We start from the raw sequence: 19169 nt of genomic DNA, 5'->3' as shown, positions 1-19169 counted from the left end.
GTGAGGAAACCCCATGCCCCATAAAGCACACCTGCCATTTCTTAAATCACGACTGCTAAATAGATAGTATCTGCTTCAAAGTAGGGAAAAAACGATATGGCAAGAGAAGGATGTTGATCCTGAGAGAATTGCAGAATTGTGAAAAAAAACAGAGGAGAATGGTGTTTGTACGTTTTTCCTTTTGGTGGGGAGAATATAATGCTTTTCTTGATGCTGAAACATTACATTGAAACAATTTTACCCCTACTTAAAGACTTGCACTATATTTTCCATGCATTTCCTTTCTGAAAATGGCAAGAAACTAGTCGGCCCTGGAAGTCAGGTTAGCCAGCACATTTTGAAAATAAGAGGATCTACAGAAATCATTATTTAGACTTCTGATTTGTCAGGTGAGATATGAAAATTTGCAAAACTTGGTTTTGAGGGGTGTTCACAGTTCCTACATGTGATCCTCAGAGACCCCTATTGGAAGGACTGCATTCTTTGTGGATCAGCAGTTAGTTTGTGGTTACTGTTATACATGGAGAAAGGTAGTCCATATGAAACAGCAGAGAGGCAGCCGTGGTCTTTGATTCTTCTGCTTTCAGTTGCAGGTGGAGTTTTATCTATTTATTAAATGTATGCGCCGTCCCTCCCACCAATATGGCGATCCTGGATTTTGCACACCTCTATAGAAGGTGTGCATCAAATGGAAACTGCACTTCTATAGCATTCAGAGGAAATGCACTGTGGTTCAGAGGTTCAGCCCAGGTAGGCTGCAGTTCAGTCACACTAAAACCTGGAATATTTGACTGGTTTGGGCTAAAAAAATCCTAGAGGAATTTTATCAGCAAGCAGGACAGTGCTGAAGCACGTTCTCGCCTCTGCATGGCCTCTGGGCTATCCTGTCTTTCCATGTTTCTGGGATCTTCCCTTCCCTTCCTCCCACTATGCACCGTCACACGTATGGATTCAAGCCCAGCGCATTCAGTTGGCTCTGTGGGAATGCACGGGTGATGCTGGCAAGTCAGGGAGACGAAGGAAGGCACCGTACCAGGGAGAATGGGTGAGCTGCAGGCATTCAAGGCAGAATGGTACAACCTGCCGCAGCCAATTCATTGCAGCCAACTTGCCATGGTCTATTCACCATGGCCAACTAGCTGTGGGACAATTTAACAATTCTATTTAATTATTTAAAATAAATAAAAATTATTTTAATCTTTGTCATTCACATTTCATTCTGTGCCCCCTTTTGCATCCATTTCTTTGATATTAGTGTAACTCTTGTCCTGCGGTGGCGAATTGTCTCACGGTGAGTTGGCTGTGGCCAGTTGTCATAGACCTCATCCAAGGGTGTTGGCATTTTCCTTGTCCCTCCTCAGTCTCTTCTGTGCCACCTTTTCCTGTCTCCCCACAGCCGCTGCATGCCACCTGCCTCCTTGTCCTTCAGCCTGAACGCTTCTGTTCTGGGTCCATGCCAGTGCCCAAGATTTGTGGCTTGCTGAAAAGGGCCACACAAAATTTTGCTCATCCCTGGTGAAATACAAAAAAAGTGCAGTTTTGCAAAGAGCCTGTAACAGGCTTCTTGCAGTTCTCTGCCACTTCCGAAATTGGGCGATAGAAAGCAGTTCCCTGAAGACTAACCTGTCTCCAACTAGAGCTGCAGGAAGTGCAGTATCCTTGGCCGATCCCAGGAAGCATAATATGGTTGGTCCGTGGCGGGGAATGTCAAGGCTGAAGGCTGGATTAAGAATTGGAAAGTACCCTGGAAAAGGCAACAAAACAACTGCCATGTTGTATGGTGTGATGTTGGCTCATCCCACACACTGTCGCCAACCGACGGCCACACTCTGAGCCTCTTCCTTGAAATTGGAACCATCTGATGGGACCTGAGATGTGTGCCTTTTGGTTAGCCCCCCCACCCTCCTGATACATGGCTGGCCCTAACCCAGATGACTTCCAAGTCTGGAGTCCCATCTGGCCTGTTGCAGGTTTCCTAACCGTGGCTGTTCGAAGGTGTGTGGACCTCAAGTCCTAGGGGGAATTCTGGGAACTGAAGTCCACATATCTTCAAGCGGCCAAGAAACACTGACTTATTGTGGGTTTTCTCTAGAATTTTCATTAGATTTTCATTTCATTGTTTATTTTGTTTTCTTGTCTTTTGGTTTATTGTAAACTACCTAGAGCCACAACGTTCAAGTTGTGTGGCATATAAATGCCTTACATAAATTATATTAACTTTAAAAGAAAACAGCACGAATCATGAAGACTCGATCGGAGGAGTTTACCTTTCCAAGTGTGAAATGAATGGATTTTGGCAATAAACAGCGACCTGCTTCTCCTGTTCATTTCCAGGCAATTGGCACAGGAGAATCCAGGCCCTCCTGGATTTGGCCACGGCACTGCCAGATGTCTGAACGTTTCTGGTCCTGAAAGCAGCTGTTATGCATTCCTTTCTTTTTTCTTAAAGGAAAAGGCCTCAGTTATTTGAGAAAAACAAGCCCTATGAAATGTGGGATTTCTGTCTCAAACTTTATCCCCTCCCCCACCTTGTCAGCGCATGCAAGGCCTCCTGGGACTTGAAGCTCAGTGCATCCGGGTAAGGCTCTTAGGAGGCCATTAATGTTCCAGGGCTGCTGCCCCTCCCAAAAGAATTACAGCCCGTCGGTCTGTGCCTGGTTCCTGCCTCGCCTCGGCTTCTTGGCCAGAGAACAGGGATGCCCCTCCATGTGTGAGAGGATCTCTCAGTGTTTTAAGATTATTGCAGGCAATTTCAGGAGGTGGGCTATTCTTTTCCACCCACTTGCGTTGCCTCGGTGGAAAGTGTTCCAGTAATTAACGCCCCAATCGGTCAAGGTGACATTCTGAACCAGCCAGGAGTTGCAGGGCGATGTTATCAGTTGATTCTCCAAACTTGAATTAAAGTTTAGAAATACTTTATGTTTCCATTTCATGTATATGTATCAAATGCTTCTAACTGATTCCATGATTATAAAAAAAAAATGCCCGTTCTGCCCCCATTTCCTCAGATTTGCCCCGGTGTGCTGAGCAACCCACCCAGCCTGGCTGCAACCTCTTAAGCAAGGATGCTCCTGGGTGGGGGAAGGGGCTGTCGGCCCAGGCATGGCACAGCGCGCAGGTGGCGTGTCTCAATGTTTGGGGGACTTTCATTGAGCAAAAACTGTTCCTTCTTTTCTAGAGAGGAGAGGAAAGACCCTCTGTCTGCCCTGGCGAGGGAGTATGGCGGCTCCAAGAGAAACGCTCTGTTGAAGTGGTGCCAGAAGAAGACAGAGGGCTATGAGGTAAGCGTGGCTGGAGCACAGGTGCGGGGAGAGCCAGGTGGAGGGCAGTGAGGCTGTGCCACCTCCACCGTGGGGGCCGGTATGTCCTGTGCCTGCAGGAACAGATCCTGTGCGTCCCAGCTGAACAGTTATTAATAGCTACTCTGGTTACTTTGCACAAGGTAAATATCTTTTCTGACAGAGTGGCTGACACTCCTGTTCCAGGAGGTTGAAGTGGCTGTTTTTTCCTCTCACGTCTCTGAAGAGAAAGAGCGCAGAATGGAACCTCTTGGTAGGAAAAAACTAAAAAGCAGCCGAGACTTGGAATAATCTCTGCTGGTCTCTTAGACTGTGGAAGTTTATTCCCTGCTCAAAAGAACCACAGTTCTCTCCTTTGCTCTCCTTTGGGTTATTCAGAAAGAGAGCCTGCGAACCACTAAGGATGCTCATTTTAATCAGTGCTATCAAAAACCCGGAGATGCCGAAGCCGAGTGCCCGGTTCACCTGTACCTGAACCTGTAAAGAGAGGTTGCTGCTTCTGAGCATCGAGCCTCAGAGATTCCCTTGGCTGCTTTAAGCAGACTCACTCCCTGCTGTCTCTTGTCTGCCTTGCTCTTCTGTTTCGACACTTTTGGGATGAATCTGGTGTGTCTGTTTTTTATACTCACACTCCATATATACTTAGTTAGGCTGAAAAGTTAGCCCTGAACAGTCTAAGCTTGTTCTGCCTTGATAAGTTTAATTTTTTTTTTAAGAAAGAGAATGTTTATTTAATTTTAAATTCCCAAATTAGATTTCAGTAAGCCTTGTGCTCATTATTTTTGCATGTTACCCAGATTCTCTAAATTCTGGAATTAATGCTTTAAATATGCCAGGTACTGTATGCCAAGCAGATTGGTTTTATATATTTTGTAATTCAGATGGAAGACTTCAAGGGTTTGTTCAGGATATTCATTAAACTAATTCATTTAACTAATTTCTGCACAGCCAGTCTGGAAGATTCATGGCAATTCACAAGACAAAGGTAGTCCTCAACAGCACCGTTTGTTCAGCAACCATTCAAAGTTACAGTGCCACACAACAAGTGGTACTTAAGGCCGCTCCTTGGGGTTGTGGCCATGGCAGTGTTCCCACAGTCATGGAATGAAATGCGGGCACCCGGATGCGGCAGCAATCACACAATTGAAATTTTTGACACTCTCTGCTGGCTACCTACAAGCAACATCAGTGGGGAGGTCATAGGTCACTGTCAAGTCCTCACTTAACAACCCATGCACATCTCAGTGACAGCAGTGGGAACTGCTGGAACTGCCATCATAAGCAGCACAGTCACATGACATTGCCCTTGATGATCGCGTCTTTTAACCATGGCAATTGTGCTCCCAACTGCTGTCACAAGCCTATTCAGTAGACAACAAGAATGTCCACAGTACAGAATTAGAATAAAAACAATATTTCTAAGAATAACCAGGATCAGCATTCAACAATACAGTGTAAAACATTTTGCAGTACAAATCCTCTTTGGATCACTTTGCAGAATTCCCCAACCTTTTCAGCTTTGCGGACCGGGGGCAGGTGGGGGTAGAGGGGATGGTCCCATATCAGCAGCCGGCAACCTAGCATCTGCTCACAGCTCCATTTTTGGGAGTGGCATGTGGTCTGCATGCTGCTCATGCAAATGGAGCAAACGTGCACATGCTCACGCTCATGGAAACGGGGATGCAGGCATGTGCACTCGCCCGCCATTTCCGTGGTCTGGTTGCAAACACCACGTGGCCCACTAGTGGGCTGCGGTCCAGAGGTTGGGGACCCTGACTTAGTGGAATGACATTAATTAACATATGTCCTCCCTATTATTATCTGCATGTTGGTTGTGAGGTCACTTGTGTTAGAAAATGTTTTAAAACATTTATCTTTTATTTTTATCAAACAACCCTGAAAAAGGTTAATTGCATCAGCTTAAAAATCAGTGAAATTTGAATAATAGTAACTTTTTTCAGATTCTGTTAAAATGGCCCAAGTGGAACGATTCTTCTGAGTTCTCCAGGCCCATCAAATAGTTGACGCCACATCCTTAAATGCTCCAAACTCATTCTGTAGCCAACCTGTGGGCACCGATTGCTTTGCCATTCATTTGCCTGGTTGCTTGATATTTTTTTAAGCGGCTGCCATTCTGGCCAGGGGGTTTCTGGAGAGGAATCTCAACCTCATGGAGTTGTTGGTCAACACGTCCTCCTTTTTGCTATGGAACGAAAGAATAGACTCTGTGTGTGTGTGTGTGTGTGTGTGTGTGTGTGTGTGTGTGTGTGTGTGTGTGTGTGTGTGTATCTGGCACCATACAGTTACTGTACAGTTTTGCAAAACTGTTAAAAATGTAACCTGCTTGTTGGGCACTAGCCCCTCCATTAGCATTAATACCCTAATCCTAACCCAAAGAGGGATTTAATTATTGTATATTTTCCTCGAAATACAATAAAGACAGACTCCTCCTAACTGCCACCCAGTTAGTAAACATGTGCCTGATTCCTATACCATAAATATTTACTTTGGATGTATTCTGCTTCATTTCATAATCTCACTGCCACTTGACTAAAAGAGTGTTTCTGGCAGATCTGACACCAGTTAGATAAAGAAAACTCTGTTAGGAAAGTACCTCAGGAATTAATGACAAGTTGTAGTTGTTTGTTTTTTATACTTTTGTTTTCTTTAACAAAGTCAAGTGGTTTACAGTATTGTGAATCCCAAACAGGCACCTTAAAGAGGATTCTGACATCACTTGGAATCATTTTATGGGAAGGGGGTTGAGTTTCTTTGCCTTTTATATTTTATATTTAGATAGATCTTTTTAATCAAGATATGTCTATAAAAAGATTTATTGATATTTTTTTTGTTCTATTTCTTTTTACACGTGTAGCTGTAGATGGTCCAAATTCAGAAAATTGTTCATTTATTTCTGGAGAATTAGTTTTTTCCCATTTACATTGTGACTGCATTTTCCCAGCCCTTAGTCAGTCTGCAGACTCCATTAAAGGGCAGTTAATCCAGCGGTTTGTTTCTGCAGCTATCAAATGTCGCTGTAGTTTTCTGATATTTTGATACACATTTCCATTTACAATAGAAAGGAACAAACAGAATAATATTGTCAGAGAAGGATTGTCTCGTTAACAAATACATAAACCAACCTGATAGTGGAATTAATCCTGCATACAGAGAAATACAATTGCTTACCGAATATTGGTTGGCAATAGTTACCCATACTGACATTTCTGTGCTGACAAATATATTTAATTGAGAAAAAAACTTAGCAACCTGTGTAGCCGATTTCTAAGTGGTCTCTCAGCAAAATGTTAGAGACCTCATGCCCTGGTGTTTGAGAATCGCACAAAGAGAGATAAGCCCTCAGCATTTAGTTGTCGGTGGCTTAGCAAATTGAGCAAACAGTGCCATGGATGGTAGCAAGGTTGCCGTCAGTCAGCAGTTCTTCCGTAAACCTGTAACGTTATTACAAGCGCCTTTGCAGAAATCATCATCTACCTTTGATTGCTTAGAATTAACGTTAAACATAGTTGGGCATTTGCCAGTGACCTTAAATAGTTGAAATGATCTCATATAAACCCCCGGATCAGGGGAAGTTTACATCCTCCCAAATGTATCAAGAACCTAAGTAATCTCCAGGGCTGCCAGAGGTTACTGACTATGGCAGAGATCCCCAATGGATGGGTTTGAGCGCTAAGCATTTTCTCACCATCTACGAGACAAACGAAATCAAGTGAGAACACCGTCCACCTCGTGCTTTGCAGCCCCTGTATTTCTAAGAATGTCCTTTGGGGTGGGGGGCGGGGGGCCGTGGAGCCACATTCAATCTTCTTTAAAATTCCCATTGTGTAGCTGCATCACTTTCAGACTTCTCACGTACAAGTCGTAGATCTAATAGTGATCAGAGGGATGGAAGGGATCTCTTCTCTGAGGCTCCTCTGGGGCTTTAATCTGATTTGGCGACATCCTGTAGGCAGGGTTGCCTTGGGAGAGAAGAACCCAAGTAGAGGCAAAGCAAAACAAGAGAAAAGTGCAAAACGTGGTTTGTGTAAATGGCTGAAAGATGCTCTTCTTCCATATAAACCCAACATGTAAACTTTTATAAAAAGAGTCACAATTTGCTTGCTAAAACCCTGAAGCCGCAGGGTGTGAAATGATGCAGAGAGAACCTGATGCAAGGTCAAGAAAGGCAGGAGGATGCTTGTATGAGTGGAAGCTGAGAACCCCAAAGAGAAAGAGAAGGAGCTGGCATTCCTCCTAGGGCATCGCAGAGGGCAAAGCGTGGAGGGAAGAGCAGTTAGGCAGGGCATCCCTTCATCCAGAGACACAGCGGGGATTTTGAAGCAGACAAACATCCATCCCTCAGGGATGCTCCGGTTTGGTTTCCCGTTTCTGATGCAGATTGGCTGTGATTGCTTAAGTGACTCTGTGATTCTTGGAGGCTAGCAGCCCATGCTCCTCTCCCTCCTTTGTTTTTATTTGCTTACTGTTCCATTTTATCTTTACTTGTGTTTTGGGTCTAAGAATATAAGCTCCTAGAAGACATCCTTTCTCTTACCTGCTTTGGTTTCCCCCGTTTTAGAATATCGATATCACCAACTTCAGCAGCAGCTGGAACGATGGCTTGGCTTTCTGTGCCGTCCTCCATACTTACCTCCCGGCACACATTCCCTACCAGGAGCTGAACAGTCAGGACAAGGTATGCTACCCAAACCTGTCTGTGCCAGGAACTGTCAGACTACCTCTGATTATAGCTAAGAAAGAAAACACCTTGACTTCATTTGAATTAAAGACAAGTACTTTTACTAGCTACAGTCATGATGGCAGCGTATAAAGTTGGATCTGAAACAGAATAAGGCTAACACATCATATCCCCCCCAATTGTCCCTCCTCCTTCAGGAGGTCAGGCTGGTCTGGTCCAATGCCAACTCCTTCTCGGCCCCTCGTGGTAATCTTCTTCCACAGGTCTCTAGTTGTCAGTCATTCGAGGAATGCAGTTTCAGTTAGGAAAAACCCGCGTTATTCATCCTCAGCCGTTAATCCCCCCCCCACAAGGTTATGTCAGCCGACACTCATAATAGGCTCCCTTCCCCTACCCTGTACAGTGATATGATACATCTGATTCCTATAATTGTTAGATAATACAGCATAAACATTTCACATTCTATCTACTGCTATAAACTATTCAAAAGTATACGAAGATTAGAGCGGAGGCTGACATTCGGCCCTCCTGCAACAAGGACGTCAGTCCTAGAAAGGAAAAAAGAGAAGTTAGGGTTTGTCAGGATATTTTTTATAGAATTGTGCTATCTTTTCGGAAGCCCGAACATCTTCTTTGTTTACCCATTCAGCTTGGGATAAGGGGAAGTGTTTCCAAGCAACGAGATATTGAATTTTATTTCTATGTTTCCGTGAATCTAATATTTCTTTAATTTCAAAATGCTGTTCTCCCTCTATGAGAATAGGTATAGGAGGGGGTGTATGGGTTGCACGAGAGTGGAAGTATGCTCTGGTTTTAACAAGCTCACATGGAAAACGGGGTGAATTCGCCTAAGTGTTTTTGGCAAGTCCAGTTGTACAGTCACGGGGTTGATGATTTTCACTATGGAGAAAGGTCCCACATATTTGGGTCCAAGTTTTTTAGATTTTTGGGTGGTTTGAAGATATTTTGTGGAAAGGTAAACTTTATCACCCACTTTGTATTTGTTCTCAGGGGATCTTTTCTTATCTGCTTGTTGTTTATGTGCACGGTGAGCATCGTCAATTGCCTTGAGTCATTTTCCAGGTGCTTTGTATTTGATCTATCCATTCTGACAAAGAGGAAACTGTGGTTTCTTCTTTTGGAAGTTCAGAGATAGGTACAAAATCTTGACCTGAAGCTATTTTAAAAGGAGTAAATCCGGTGCTACTATGAACTGAGTTGTTATAGGCAACCTCAGCGAAGGGTAAGAGGTCTGCCCAATTGTCCTGCTGGTAATTAATATAACAACGTAAATATTGTTCTAGTACAGAGTTCGAACGTTCACAACTTCCATTAGTCTGGGGATGATGGGCGGAGCTTAATCCTGGTGGAGCCAATAAGTCGTAAAAATTCTTTCCAAAAGTGAGAAGTGAATTGAACTCCTCGATCTGAAATAATGCGGTCAGGAACTCCGTGGAGTCTATAAATGTGTTGTACAAACAATTTTGCTAGGGTCTTTGAGGAGGGTATTTTTGAACATGGAATAAAATCCATAAAATCCAACTTAATGTCAGACTACCTCTGATTATAGCTAAGAAAGAAAACACCTTGACTTCATTTGAATTAAAGACAAGTACTTTTACTAGCTACAGTCATGATGGCAGCGTATAAAGTTGGATCTGAAACAGAATAAGGCTAACACATCATATCCCCCCCAATTGTCCCTCCTCCTTCAGGAGGTCAGGCTGGTCTGGTCCAATGCCAACTCCTTCTCGGCCCCTCGTGGTAATCTTCTTCCACAGGTCTCTAGTTGTCAGTCATTCGAGGAATGCAGTTTCAGTTAGGAAAAACCCGCGTTATTCATCCTCAGCCGTTAATCCCCCCCCCACAAGGTTATGTCAGCCGACACTCATAATAGGCTCCCTTCCCCTACCATGTACAGTGATATGATACATCTGATTCCTATAATTGTTAGATAATACAGCATAAACATTTCACATTCTATCTACTGCTATAAACTATTCAAAAGTATACGAAGATTAGAGCGGAGGCTGACAGGAACCTTCTTTCTGGGCACAGCCTTCACGGCTCCCTTTGTGCACCTGCCATTCTTTCTCTTAGTGTCAGCTCAAGAGGAACTGGACAAGGCTGCAGCCCAGTCATTTCCCCTTGACCTGCATCCTAGCAGGCATCCCGCTTGGAACAGACTGGAGTGATTGTGTCCAAGGGAGGCTCTGCAAATATGCTTATTTATTAAATTTATATGCCTCCCATCTCATTGTCGCTATCCAAAGGGACGCTGGTGGCTTTCATTTAAAGAGAAGAGCAAAAAAGATGATTAGGGGACTAGAGGCTAAAACATATGAAGAACAGTTATAGGAACTGGGAATGGCTAGTTAATTGAAAGAAGGACGAGGGGTGATACGATAGCCGTCTTCCAAAGCCTACGGGGGTGGCAAAGAGGAAAAGGGCTCAACCTATTCTCCAAAGCACCAGAAGGCGGGATAAGACCCAATGGATGGAAAATAATTAAGGAGAGAAGCAGCCTAGAACTAAGGAGAAATTTCCTGACAATGAGAACAATTAATCAGTGGAACAGTTTGCTTCCAGAAATTGTGGGTGCTCCCCCACTGGAGGTTTTTAAGAAGAGTTTGGACAACAACCATTTGTCTGAAATGATGCAGGTTTTCTGGCTTGAGTAGGAGACCTCCAAGGTCCCTTCCAATCCTGTTACTCTGTTAAACCGTAAGGGGAGAAGATGCTTTCCTCAGCGACCATTGGTAACACTTGAGTATAAATTGTTACTGTTTTTTAAATTTATTTCTTGCTTCTTGAAGTTTAAATGATTTACAAGAGAACGATAAAAGTATCTTAAGTAAATAACTGTTTATGACAGCAAATATCAGAAGTAAAGCAAAACTGTATGGTGGACAAGCGAACTATCAAAATACCCGAGCAGGATGAACAGGCAGAGGCTTGCTTAGTTTTCTGAGAAAGAGCCTTGGCCGCAAAAGTGGGGGGGCAGATGGAGGGGGGGGGTCTGCTCACAGCCTTGTGCTCCTGGCCTCAGTGAAGCACTTTCAGAGGAGCCCCAGAGTTGCAAAACTGCTGGCCCCTTTTCTGACTAACAAATATTTATTAAAAAGCCATTTGTTGTCTCCCGATTTTCTGCCCCCGTAGACTGTCAGGCTTTCCTCTGAGTTATGGCAGTCAGAGAAAGATCAGGGGCTGCCTGGACCCCGGGAGGATTCTCTGAAACAGTGAAGAGAAAATGGAGGCCTGGGAAAAAAAGAGGAGAAAGAAAGGAGTGTGTGTGTGTGTGTGAGAGAGAGAGAGAGAGAGAGAATTCACATTTGTATTGGAGGAAAGAGCCTTTTCCTGGAGTGCCCAGGCTGTAGCTGCCAATCCTGCATAAGGCGAGAGGTCGTCTTCCAGGACTGGGCTTAATTTTGCTGACTGAGAAAGGCTCCTACAGGGCTATTAATAAAACGCATTTCCACCTTGAAAAAAACAGAATTTGGAACCTCTGGTGTGTGTGGGAAGTGGGCCTCGTGCCCTCCTGCCTGCCTTCCCTCCCTCCCTCCGTGGGCCCTGCCGGCGCTCCCTTTCTCACCTCAGCGTCTCCGCTTGTCACAGGGCTGGCCTGCCTTCATCTCCAGCAGCCTTCTGTCCCTCAATCTCTGCCACTACAAGGTCACCCACAAGCATATTTGACAGAATAACAGAATTGGAAGGGGCCTCGGAGGTCTTCTAGTCCCACTCCCTGTTCTGGCAGGAAGCCCCTCTGCCATTTCAGACAAATGGCTCTCCAATCTCTTCTTACAAACTTCCAGCGTTGGAGCATTTACAACTTATGGAGGCAAGTTGTTCCACTGATCAATTGTTTTAAGCATTTGGAAATTTCTCCTTAGTTCTAGGAAAAATGTCTCAAATTCCCAAGATCCATTTTGGATCTTTTATTTGCATTAGATAATTTTTCATAAATTGTGAAAGGCGAAGGAGACTGCAATTTTTTTGTAAAAGTGTACAGGTCGTACTAATGAAGGAGAATATTTGAAGCTCAGGGCTTCCTTGTTTTCTTGCAGACGTTTCATTCCCCAAAGTGGCCCCTGTGAGGCGACAGCAAGCAAGCTCAGAGAGCACCAGGGGCCCTTCAGGGGCAGGTAGTGCTCGAGTTACCACCATTTGTTTAATGACTGTTCTAAGTTATAACAGCACTGAAAAAAGTGACTTATGACTGGTTTCCACACTTATGCCCATGGTCACGTGATGAAAATTTGAGTGCTTGGCAACTGGCATGTACTTACAACCGTTGCATTGTCAAGGGGTCACGTGATCGTTTGTAACTTTCCCAGCTGGTTTCCGACAAGCAAAATCAGTGCCAGATTCACATAATGACCATGTGCTTAACAACTATGGCAAAAAGGTTGAAAGCAGGAGCAAAATTCACTTAACAGATGCTTTGCTTAGCAACAGAAATGTTGGGCTCAATTGTAGTTGCAGGTTGAGGACTATCTAGCAGTGATGAAGAGGGAAGACCTTTAAGCCATTTTTTTCATATTTAAGTTATTTGCGCTTGCTTACTTACTGTGACTTAACTCCGTTTTTCGGTGGTTCTCCTATCTCTCCGACCATTCGCAGACTGTGTTGGCGTGGGGGGGGGCAGAGATCGACCTCACGGCACCTCATATGTGGGGTGCCCAGGGATCGGTTCTCTCGCCTCTCCTGTTCAACATCTATATGAAGCCGCTGGGTGAGATTATCTGTGGTTTTGGGGAGGAATATCATCTGTACGCTGATGATACGCAGCTGTACATTTCCACCCCTAACCACCCCAATGAAGCCGTCGACGTGATGTCCAGGTGTCTGGAGGCCGTGCGGGTCTGGATGGGGAAGAACAAGCTTCAGCTCAACCCGTCCAAGACAGAATGGCTGTGGATGCCGGCTTCCCGGTACAGCCAGCTTACTCCATCGCTGACTGTTGGGGGCGAATCACTGGCCCCCAGGGGGAGGGTTTGCAACTTAGGCGTTCTCCTGGACGATTGGCTGTCTTTAGAAGAACATACGACAGCCGTCGCCAGGGAAGCTTTTTATCAGGTACGCCTGATCCGCCAGTTGTGTCCCTTCCTTGACTGGGATTCCCTTCGCACTCTTGTCACTTCCCGCCTGGACTACTGCAATGCTCTCTACATGGGGCTCCCCTTGAAGTGCACCAGGAGACGTCAACTGGTCCAGAATGCGGCTGCGCGGGTGATAGAAGGGGCACCACGATGCTCCCATATAACACCTCTCCTGCGCAGTCTGCACTGGTTGCCGGTGGTCTTCCGGGTGCAGTTCAAGGTGTTGGTTATCACCTTTAAAGCGCTCCATGGCATAGGACCGGGTTATTTACGGGACCGCCTACTGCCACCTATAGCCTCCCATCAGCCTGCGCGCTCCCATAGGGAGGGCCTCCTCAGGGTGTCGTCAGCCAAACAATGTAGACTGGCAGCCCCCAGGGGGAGGGCCTTCTCTGTGGGGGGCCCTGCTCTTTGGAACGAGTTGCCTCCTGGGTTGCGCCAACTTCCCGACCTCCGGTCTTTTAAACGCGAGCTCAAGACTTTCTTATTTCACCTTGCGGGACTAGCTTGATGGGAAATGTGGGGGTTTTAGAGTGGTTTTGTATTGTTTTAACTTTATTAGGCCATTTATAATCAGTTTTTTAATTATGTTTTAACTTTTGTCTTGTATATGTTTTTTATTGGCTGTAAACCGCCCTGAATCCTTCGGGAGAAGGGCAGTATAAAAGTTTAATAAATAAATAAATAAATAAACTCTGTTTCAGAGAAGAAACTTCACACTGGCTTTCCAGGCTGCTGAGAGTGTTGGCATCAAATCCACTTTGGTAAGTCTGTGCAGAGATGATCCCATTTGGGCCAAAATGGCAGTCTGAGGCATTGAAGACAGTGTGAAGTTGAGGCTTGGAGAAGGCCGTCCTGTGAAGGGCAGCCTCTCCCTCTCTCCCCACCCCTCTGTTTCTTCCCCCATCTCTCTTTACCTCTCTCCCCCACAAAACCCAATAGGAAGATCTGATGACATCACAAGCCACTACTCTCTTTGCAGATGAGTGCTGAAGGTGGTTCACGTAGACCGGTAGCAAAGACTGTCTAAGTGCCAGCCGGGCCTTTGGTGTAAGGAAAGCAGCTCGGCCCTGACTTGCTTTCAGATACAGCTTTTTCTGTAGCCGAAAGACTGCAGAGTTTTACTTATTACCGTAGACAAGCTTATATTCAGAGGGGAAGAAGTTACTTCTACATGACTGGCATCTTTTTATGTTTCTGTTTTTTTCTTCTTGTTTTCTTGGCAGGATATTAATGAAATGGTACGAATGGAGCGTCCAGACTGGCAGAATGTTATGCTCTACGTCACAGCAATTTACAAATACTTTGAAACCTGAGAACAGGAATAATGGAGAGAAGCAGAAACGCAAGACTGTACCCTAAAACCAACTGGCCTCTTTTGGTGGACCCCTCTGGTCAGTTGAGCGAGCCAGGTTTAGTTACCAGAATGATTGGGCAAACTCAACATTAAGTGTTAACGAAGATTTCGTCCTTTTCTTGCCAGAGACTAAACTGAATATAAGCTGGAAAAAGCACAAGACTAAAGAAGGTCATCTGATTGTATCACAAAGACTTTCTTTAGAAAATGTTCCAAAAGGTTCGGTAAATATTATTTTTGCTCCCCAGAGCAGAAGAAGTGGCTTCTTGTAACCTCATCAAAGCCATTTGAGATCATCTCAGTCTCTTCAGAAAAAGAAGTGCAAAGGTGCCTTCTCCTTGCCACATTCACCTGACCGCAGGTGCTGTCTCACCAGGGCTGTGCGCAGCCGAGGAGTCCGTGTCTTAAGGCTGCCTCTTCCGAGGTTCGATTGTAATAAAGGCCCTGCCTCAATTAAATGGGGGGATCTGGGAGAGCAGGCAGATCACCCCCAGATTCCAGGAGACAACCATACGGAGATCAGTTGACTTCTTTCTTGGCTTTTCTTTTTGGTGGTGCTCCAGATAAGATTGTTTCAGATGAAGAGAATGTTTGGGTCACAGGACAGGATAAGCTTTTCAAAAACTGGTCAGTGTAACGTTCTTGCCCCGTGGGGGGTCTGCAAGTGGCTTAGCTGCTGCTCCTGTGTATGGGTGGAAGGAAAAGGGGCTTCTGGGGCTCTCCCTGTGCGGCTCTGCAGGCTCTGCCCTTTGGATTAAAACTGGTTTAATAGGTGGAATTGATCCTGATCAGGAGATGGAAGGACAACTTTGGATCTCCGCCTGGGGCTTTCAATCAACCTGGCCTCAACCGTGTGGGGGGAGGCGAGTGCCTCACCTGACCCTGGGGAGAGCAACCGCCGCAGCCTCCAGGACCAGGGAGCTCCACAGAGTGTCTAGTGACCCCCCTCCCCCAGGAGGCCTTGGCAAAGAGACAGTGCTAGGATTTGCTGCTGGGCAATGAAATAAAGGATTTCTCCCCCTTCCATGGAGGGGCCAAGGGTCAAATCTGCTCACGCCGGAAGAAAACCCCTTGCCTTTTTGAATACAAGTCTGTTACCTTTTGTTTGCAAATGTACTTTGCTTTTCCCACTCAATGTAATTTTGCATTCTTGGATGTGCCTGGCAAAGGACTGAATGTTGCCAGTAAGTGAGCTGTTGAGAATATAATCCAGTTCCACAATTTCGCCTCGAAAACGCTGTGGACAGGCATTGAAACCAGACTAGGTCCTGCAACTAGTCAGAATGAACTCTGAAGAATGTAGCCAAAAAGTTTTCTTGTGCCTCTTGTACGTCATTCACAGCACAAAAACATTTTACAAACTGCCTAGTGGGCTCCCCCCCCGATTTCTGTTTCTGGTTTTCCGGAAGGAGCCTGCAAATACCAACAGATTTGCCTTGGGATCCCTTCCGTGGAGATTGGCATGGGAGGAAATACACGGGGAGCCTGCTCTAGGCCCCCCAGCATTCTTCCGTTTGTCTTAAAAGGAGCCTTTGCACCAAACATTGTCCTGGCCACCCCTGAACCCTCTGGAGGTGATGGGGGTGGAAGGCAGGCAGGCAGGCAGCCTTCGTCTCTTCTTCCAGAGTCTAAATTAATGAGGCCTTGTGTCCTGTGTCCGTCCTGTTCCTCCCCACCCCCCCACCCCGCCGCACAATTGTATTGCATCCTATAAGAAGATATATATTTTTCTTCTAAGCAGATGGCAACTCATTGTAGCCCAGCAACAGTGAGGTGAGTTTTATACAGGAATCGCTCCAGGAGTTCTTGCTCTGGCCTTCGAGGGAGGGAAGCAGGCCTCAGTGAAAGGGAGAATGACAGGCAGAGAGAGCGTCTGACTTGCTTTCTGGCAGTGACGATCTGTAACTTTTGATAAAGATGGAATTATATTAAGATCTCAACAAAAAAAATATTTTATCAAGGAAAGCACTCAAAAGGGTGAAAGACATCTAAAGAAGCTTCTTACTCTACAATAGAAGAATGCTTAACAGGGAAGTTCTTTGTTAGATTCTTTAAATATTCTTGAATTCTTTAGCCATCTTCTAAAAAACAACTAACTTATGTAAAAATATATTCTTGTTACTTTTGTCTTATTAAATATTTTGAATATGCGATAAAAGAAGTTGCTCTGCTCAATGTTTCTATGTTTCAGTAAATGGTGCTGTTTGTCAGTATTTTGATTTTCCTCATTACTCTTTGGGGAAGTTGCCTGAAGGGGAAGGGGAGGGGAAGAGAGAGAGAGAGGCCATGGTGAACCAGAGGGGAAGCCCCACGTTTCTCCTTCAAAGTCTTTGTCCAGTGGGAATTCAGATGGTTCATCCTTATTACTGTCTTCCAACAAGAACAGGAGTTTAGGCAACTTACGGCCTAGCTGCCTTGGGCTATCCCTGCCATGGGGGGCCTCACACACACAGAGGCCCCTATTCGGTGACAGGGTTCCTGCCCACATTCACCTTTTCTCCTCTTCTGGAATTAGAGGATGGTTGTTTGGGTGTGGTTACTGAGGGGCAGTCCCTTCTCAAGATACTTCTTCCTACATTGAGATCCCCACGTAAATTGTATTACCCATGCATAATAATCTAGGGAGGGAGGCATCCCTTGCCACAAATCTCATCTGAGCACTTGAGGAACGACTAGGCTCTCGGATATAACGCCCCACCCCGTGAGTCTGCTTTTTCAGGAGGAGCAGGTAAGTCTATGACCGCATAGAAAAAATCATCACCAACCAGGAGTCCCTTAGGACTTCCCTGGATTTAGCTTTAGTTTCTTCATCTTATCCAAAGCCGGAGTCTCCCATAGAGTCAACACCTCTGACCACGAGGCATAAACATCTCAGGGTTATCCCATAAAATAATACCCAGCTCCAGAATTCCAGTTGATCCCACCTTCATAAGTGGGGGGGGGGGGGGCAGAGGAGGGCCTGGTAGTCTTCCATAGCCCAAGGCCATGGAGAGAAGGTGGGCACTCCCAAAATTACCTCCTGGCATCTGCCCTTAAGGTAGGAATGGAAGGCGACAAAGCTTTCCAGAGGTCTTGCGAGGTGGGAGGCACATTTTTTTCTTTCTTCCTTTCAGCAAAAAGTCCATCAGGGGCTTCCAGCCAGTAATAAATGTAATTATTGTCCTTCTTTAAATCAAACAGGGCCGTTTTGCCATCTCTGCTAATCCTGTCATCTTCACCAGCCATTCCTCCATTGTGAGCATTTCAGAGTCTGTTCATTTTTTTTGCATATGCCAGTAATAATCTTGCAGCAGTTACCGTCTATAAGTCTCCCATAACTCTTCTAATTATTGGTCTGTTAATCACAACAAGAAGATTTCTGCTTTCAACTGAATATTAATTTTTTTTAAATGCTTGCATTGCCCTATATATTTGAACCCAAAATGTTCTGGCTTTTAGCAAGTCTACCAGGCATAGTATGTCCCTTCATGTTATCCACATTTCCAACATAAATTTTAAGTACCTTTGTACATTCTGGATAATTCTGGAGTCCTACATCAACTACACTGTGTGCACAATTATTAGGCAAGCTGTATTGGAGGATTAATTTTGTTATTGAATAACTACAGTGCTCTCCAGTGGTCAATCCAAAATGTTAATAAACCTCAAACCTGAATATTTAAGAAAGTAAAAGTGAGTTTATGGCTTTCTTAGGAGAATATGTAGGTGTGTACAATTATTGGGCAACTATTAGTGTGCAGAGTTATACAACTAAATGAAAAACAAAATTTTTACCATTCTCATTTATTTTCATCTGTTAAAGTGAGATGGGTCAGACACGGCTTCGCAACTAACAACAACAATAATAGTGAGAATAATAACTCAAAATGTACAAATATTTCTGACTTTTTTTTTTAAAGTGACTAATATAGCCACCCTTCTTTTCAATAACAGTCATGAGCTTTAAGTTCATGGAGTCTGTCAGTTTCTTGATCAACTGTTTGTGCAGCAGCAACCGCCGCCTGCCAGACACCATTCAGGGAGGTGAACTGTATTTTCTTCACCGTAAATCTCCCGTTTAAGAAGGGCCCACAAGTTCTCAATAGGGCCTAGGTCAGGTGAAGCCATGTCATCATTCTTTCATCTTTAAGGCCTGGCTGGTCAATGCACGTGTTGGAGCATTGTCCTGGTCCTCTTGAAAGATGCTGACTTTTTCCTGTACCACTGCTTGAAGAAAGTCTCTTCTAAAAACTGGCAGTAGGTTTGGGAGTTGATTTTGAGTCCATCTTCAACCTGAAAAGATCCAACTACCTCATCGTCAATAATGCCAGCCCACACCACTACTCCACCTCCACCTTGCTGGCGTCTGAGTCAAAGTGGAGATCTGTGCCATTACTGATCCAGCCATGGGCTCATCCATCTGGTCCGTTAAGAGTCACTCCTCATCAATCCATAAAACCTTTGAAAAATCTGTCTTCAGTTATTATTTGGTTCAGTCTTGCTGTTTCAATGTATGTTCAGTGGTGGTCGGATTTCAGCCTTCCTTACTTTGGCCACGTCTCTGAGCACTGAACACCTTGTACTTCTGGGCACTCCAGGTAGGTTGCAGTTCTGGAATATGACAGCACTGGAAGATAATGGTCCCTGGTAGCTTCATGTTTGATTCTTCTCAAATCTTTGGCAGTTAAGGTTTTTTTCTCAACATGTTTCTTGTGACCCTGTTGACTATCTGAAAC

At 44.9% G+C, this 19169-nt stretch overlaps 2 protein-coding genes across 6 annotated transcripts in view; one reads left to right on the top strand and one right to left on the bottom strand.

The window, feature by feature from the left end:
- Positions 1-16629, top strand: part of SPECC1L (sperm antigen with calponin homology and coiled-coil domains 1 like) — an 88010-nt gene extending 71381 nt beyond the window's left edge. For all 5 annotated transcript variants that reach the window (XM_058158258.1, XM_058158257.1, XM_058158255.1 and 2 more), the window contains 4 exons: positions 3179-3281; positions 7879-7995; positions 13802-13861; positions 14324-16629. In XM_058158258.1, the coding sequence (XP_058014241.1) occupies positions 3179-3281; positions 7879-7995; positions 13802-13861; positions 14324-14413 (370 nt within the window). In that variant the 3' untranslated portion in view covers positions 14414-16629. The remainder of the gene's footprint in view (positions 1-3178; positions 3282-7878; positions 7996-13801; positions 13862-14323) is intronic.
- Positions 1-19169, bottom strand: part of GUCD1 (guanylyl cyclase domain containing 1) — a 319725-nt gene that overhangs the window by 209415 nt on the left and 91141 nt on the right. The gene's annotated exons all lie outside the window — the stretch shown is intronic.

The sequence above is a fragment of the Ahaetulla prasina genome, chromosome 15 (genome assembly GCF_028640845.1).
Source record: "Ahaetulla prasina isolate Xishuangbanna chromosome 15, ASM2864084v1, whole genome shotgun sequence".
NCBI lineage: Eukaryota > Metazoa > Chordata > Lepidosauria > Squamata > Colubridae > Ahaetulla > Ahaetulla prasina.
The sequence above is the reverse complement of the archived record's forward strand: the minus strand, read 5'-3'. Positions and strand labels throughout refer to the sequence as shown.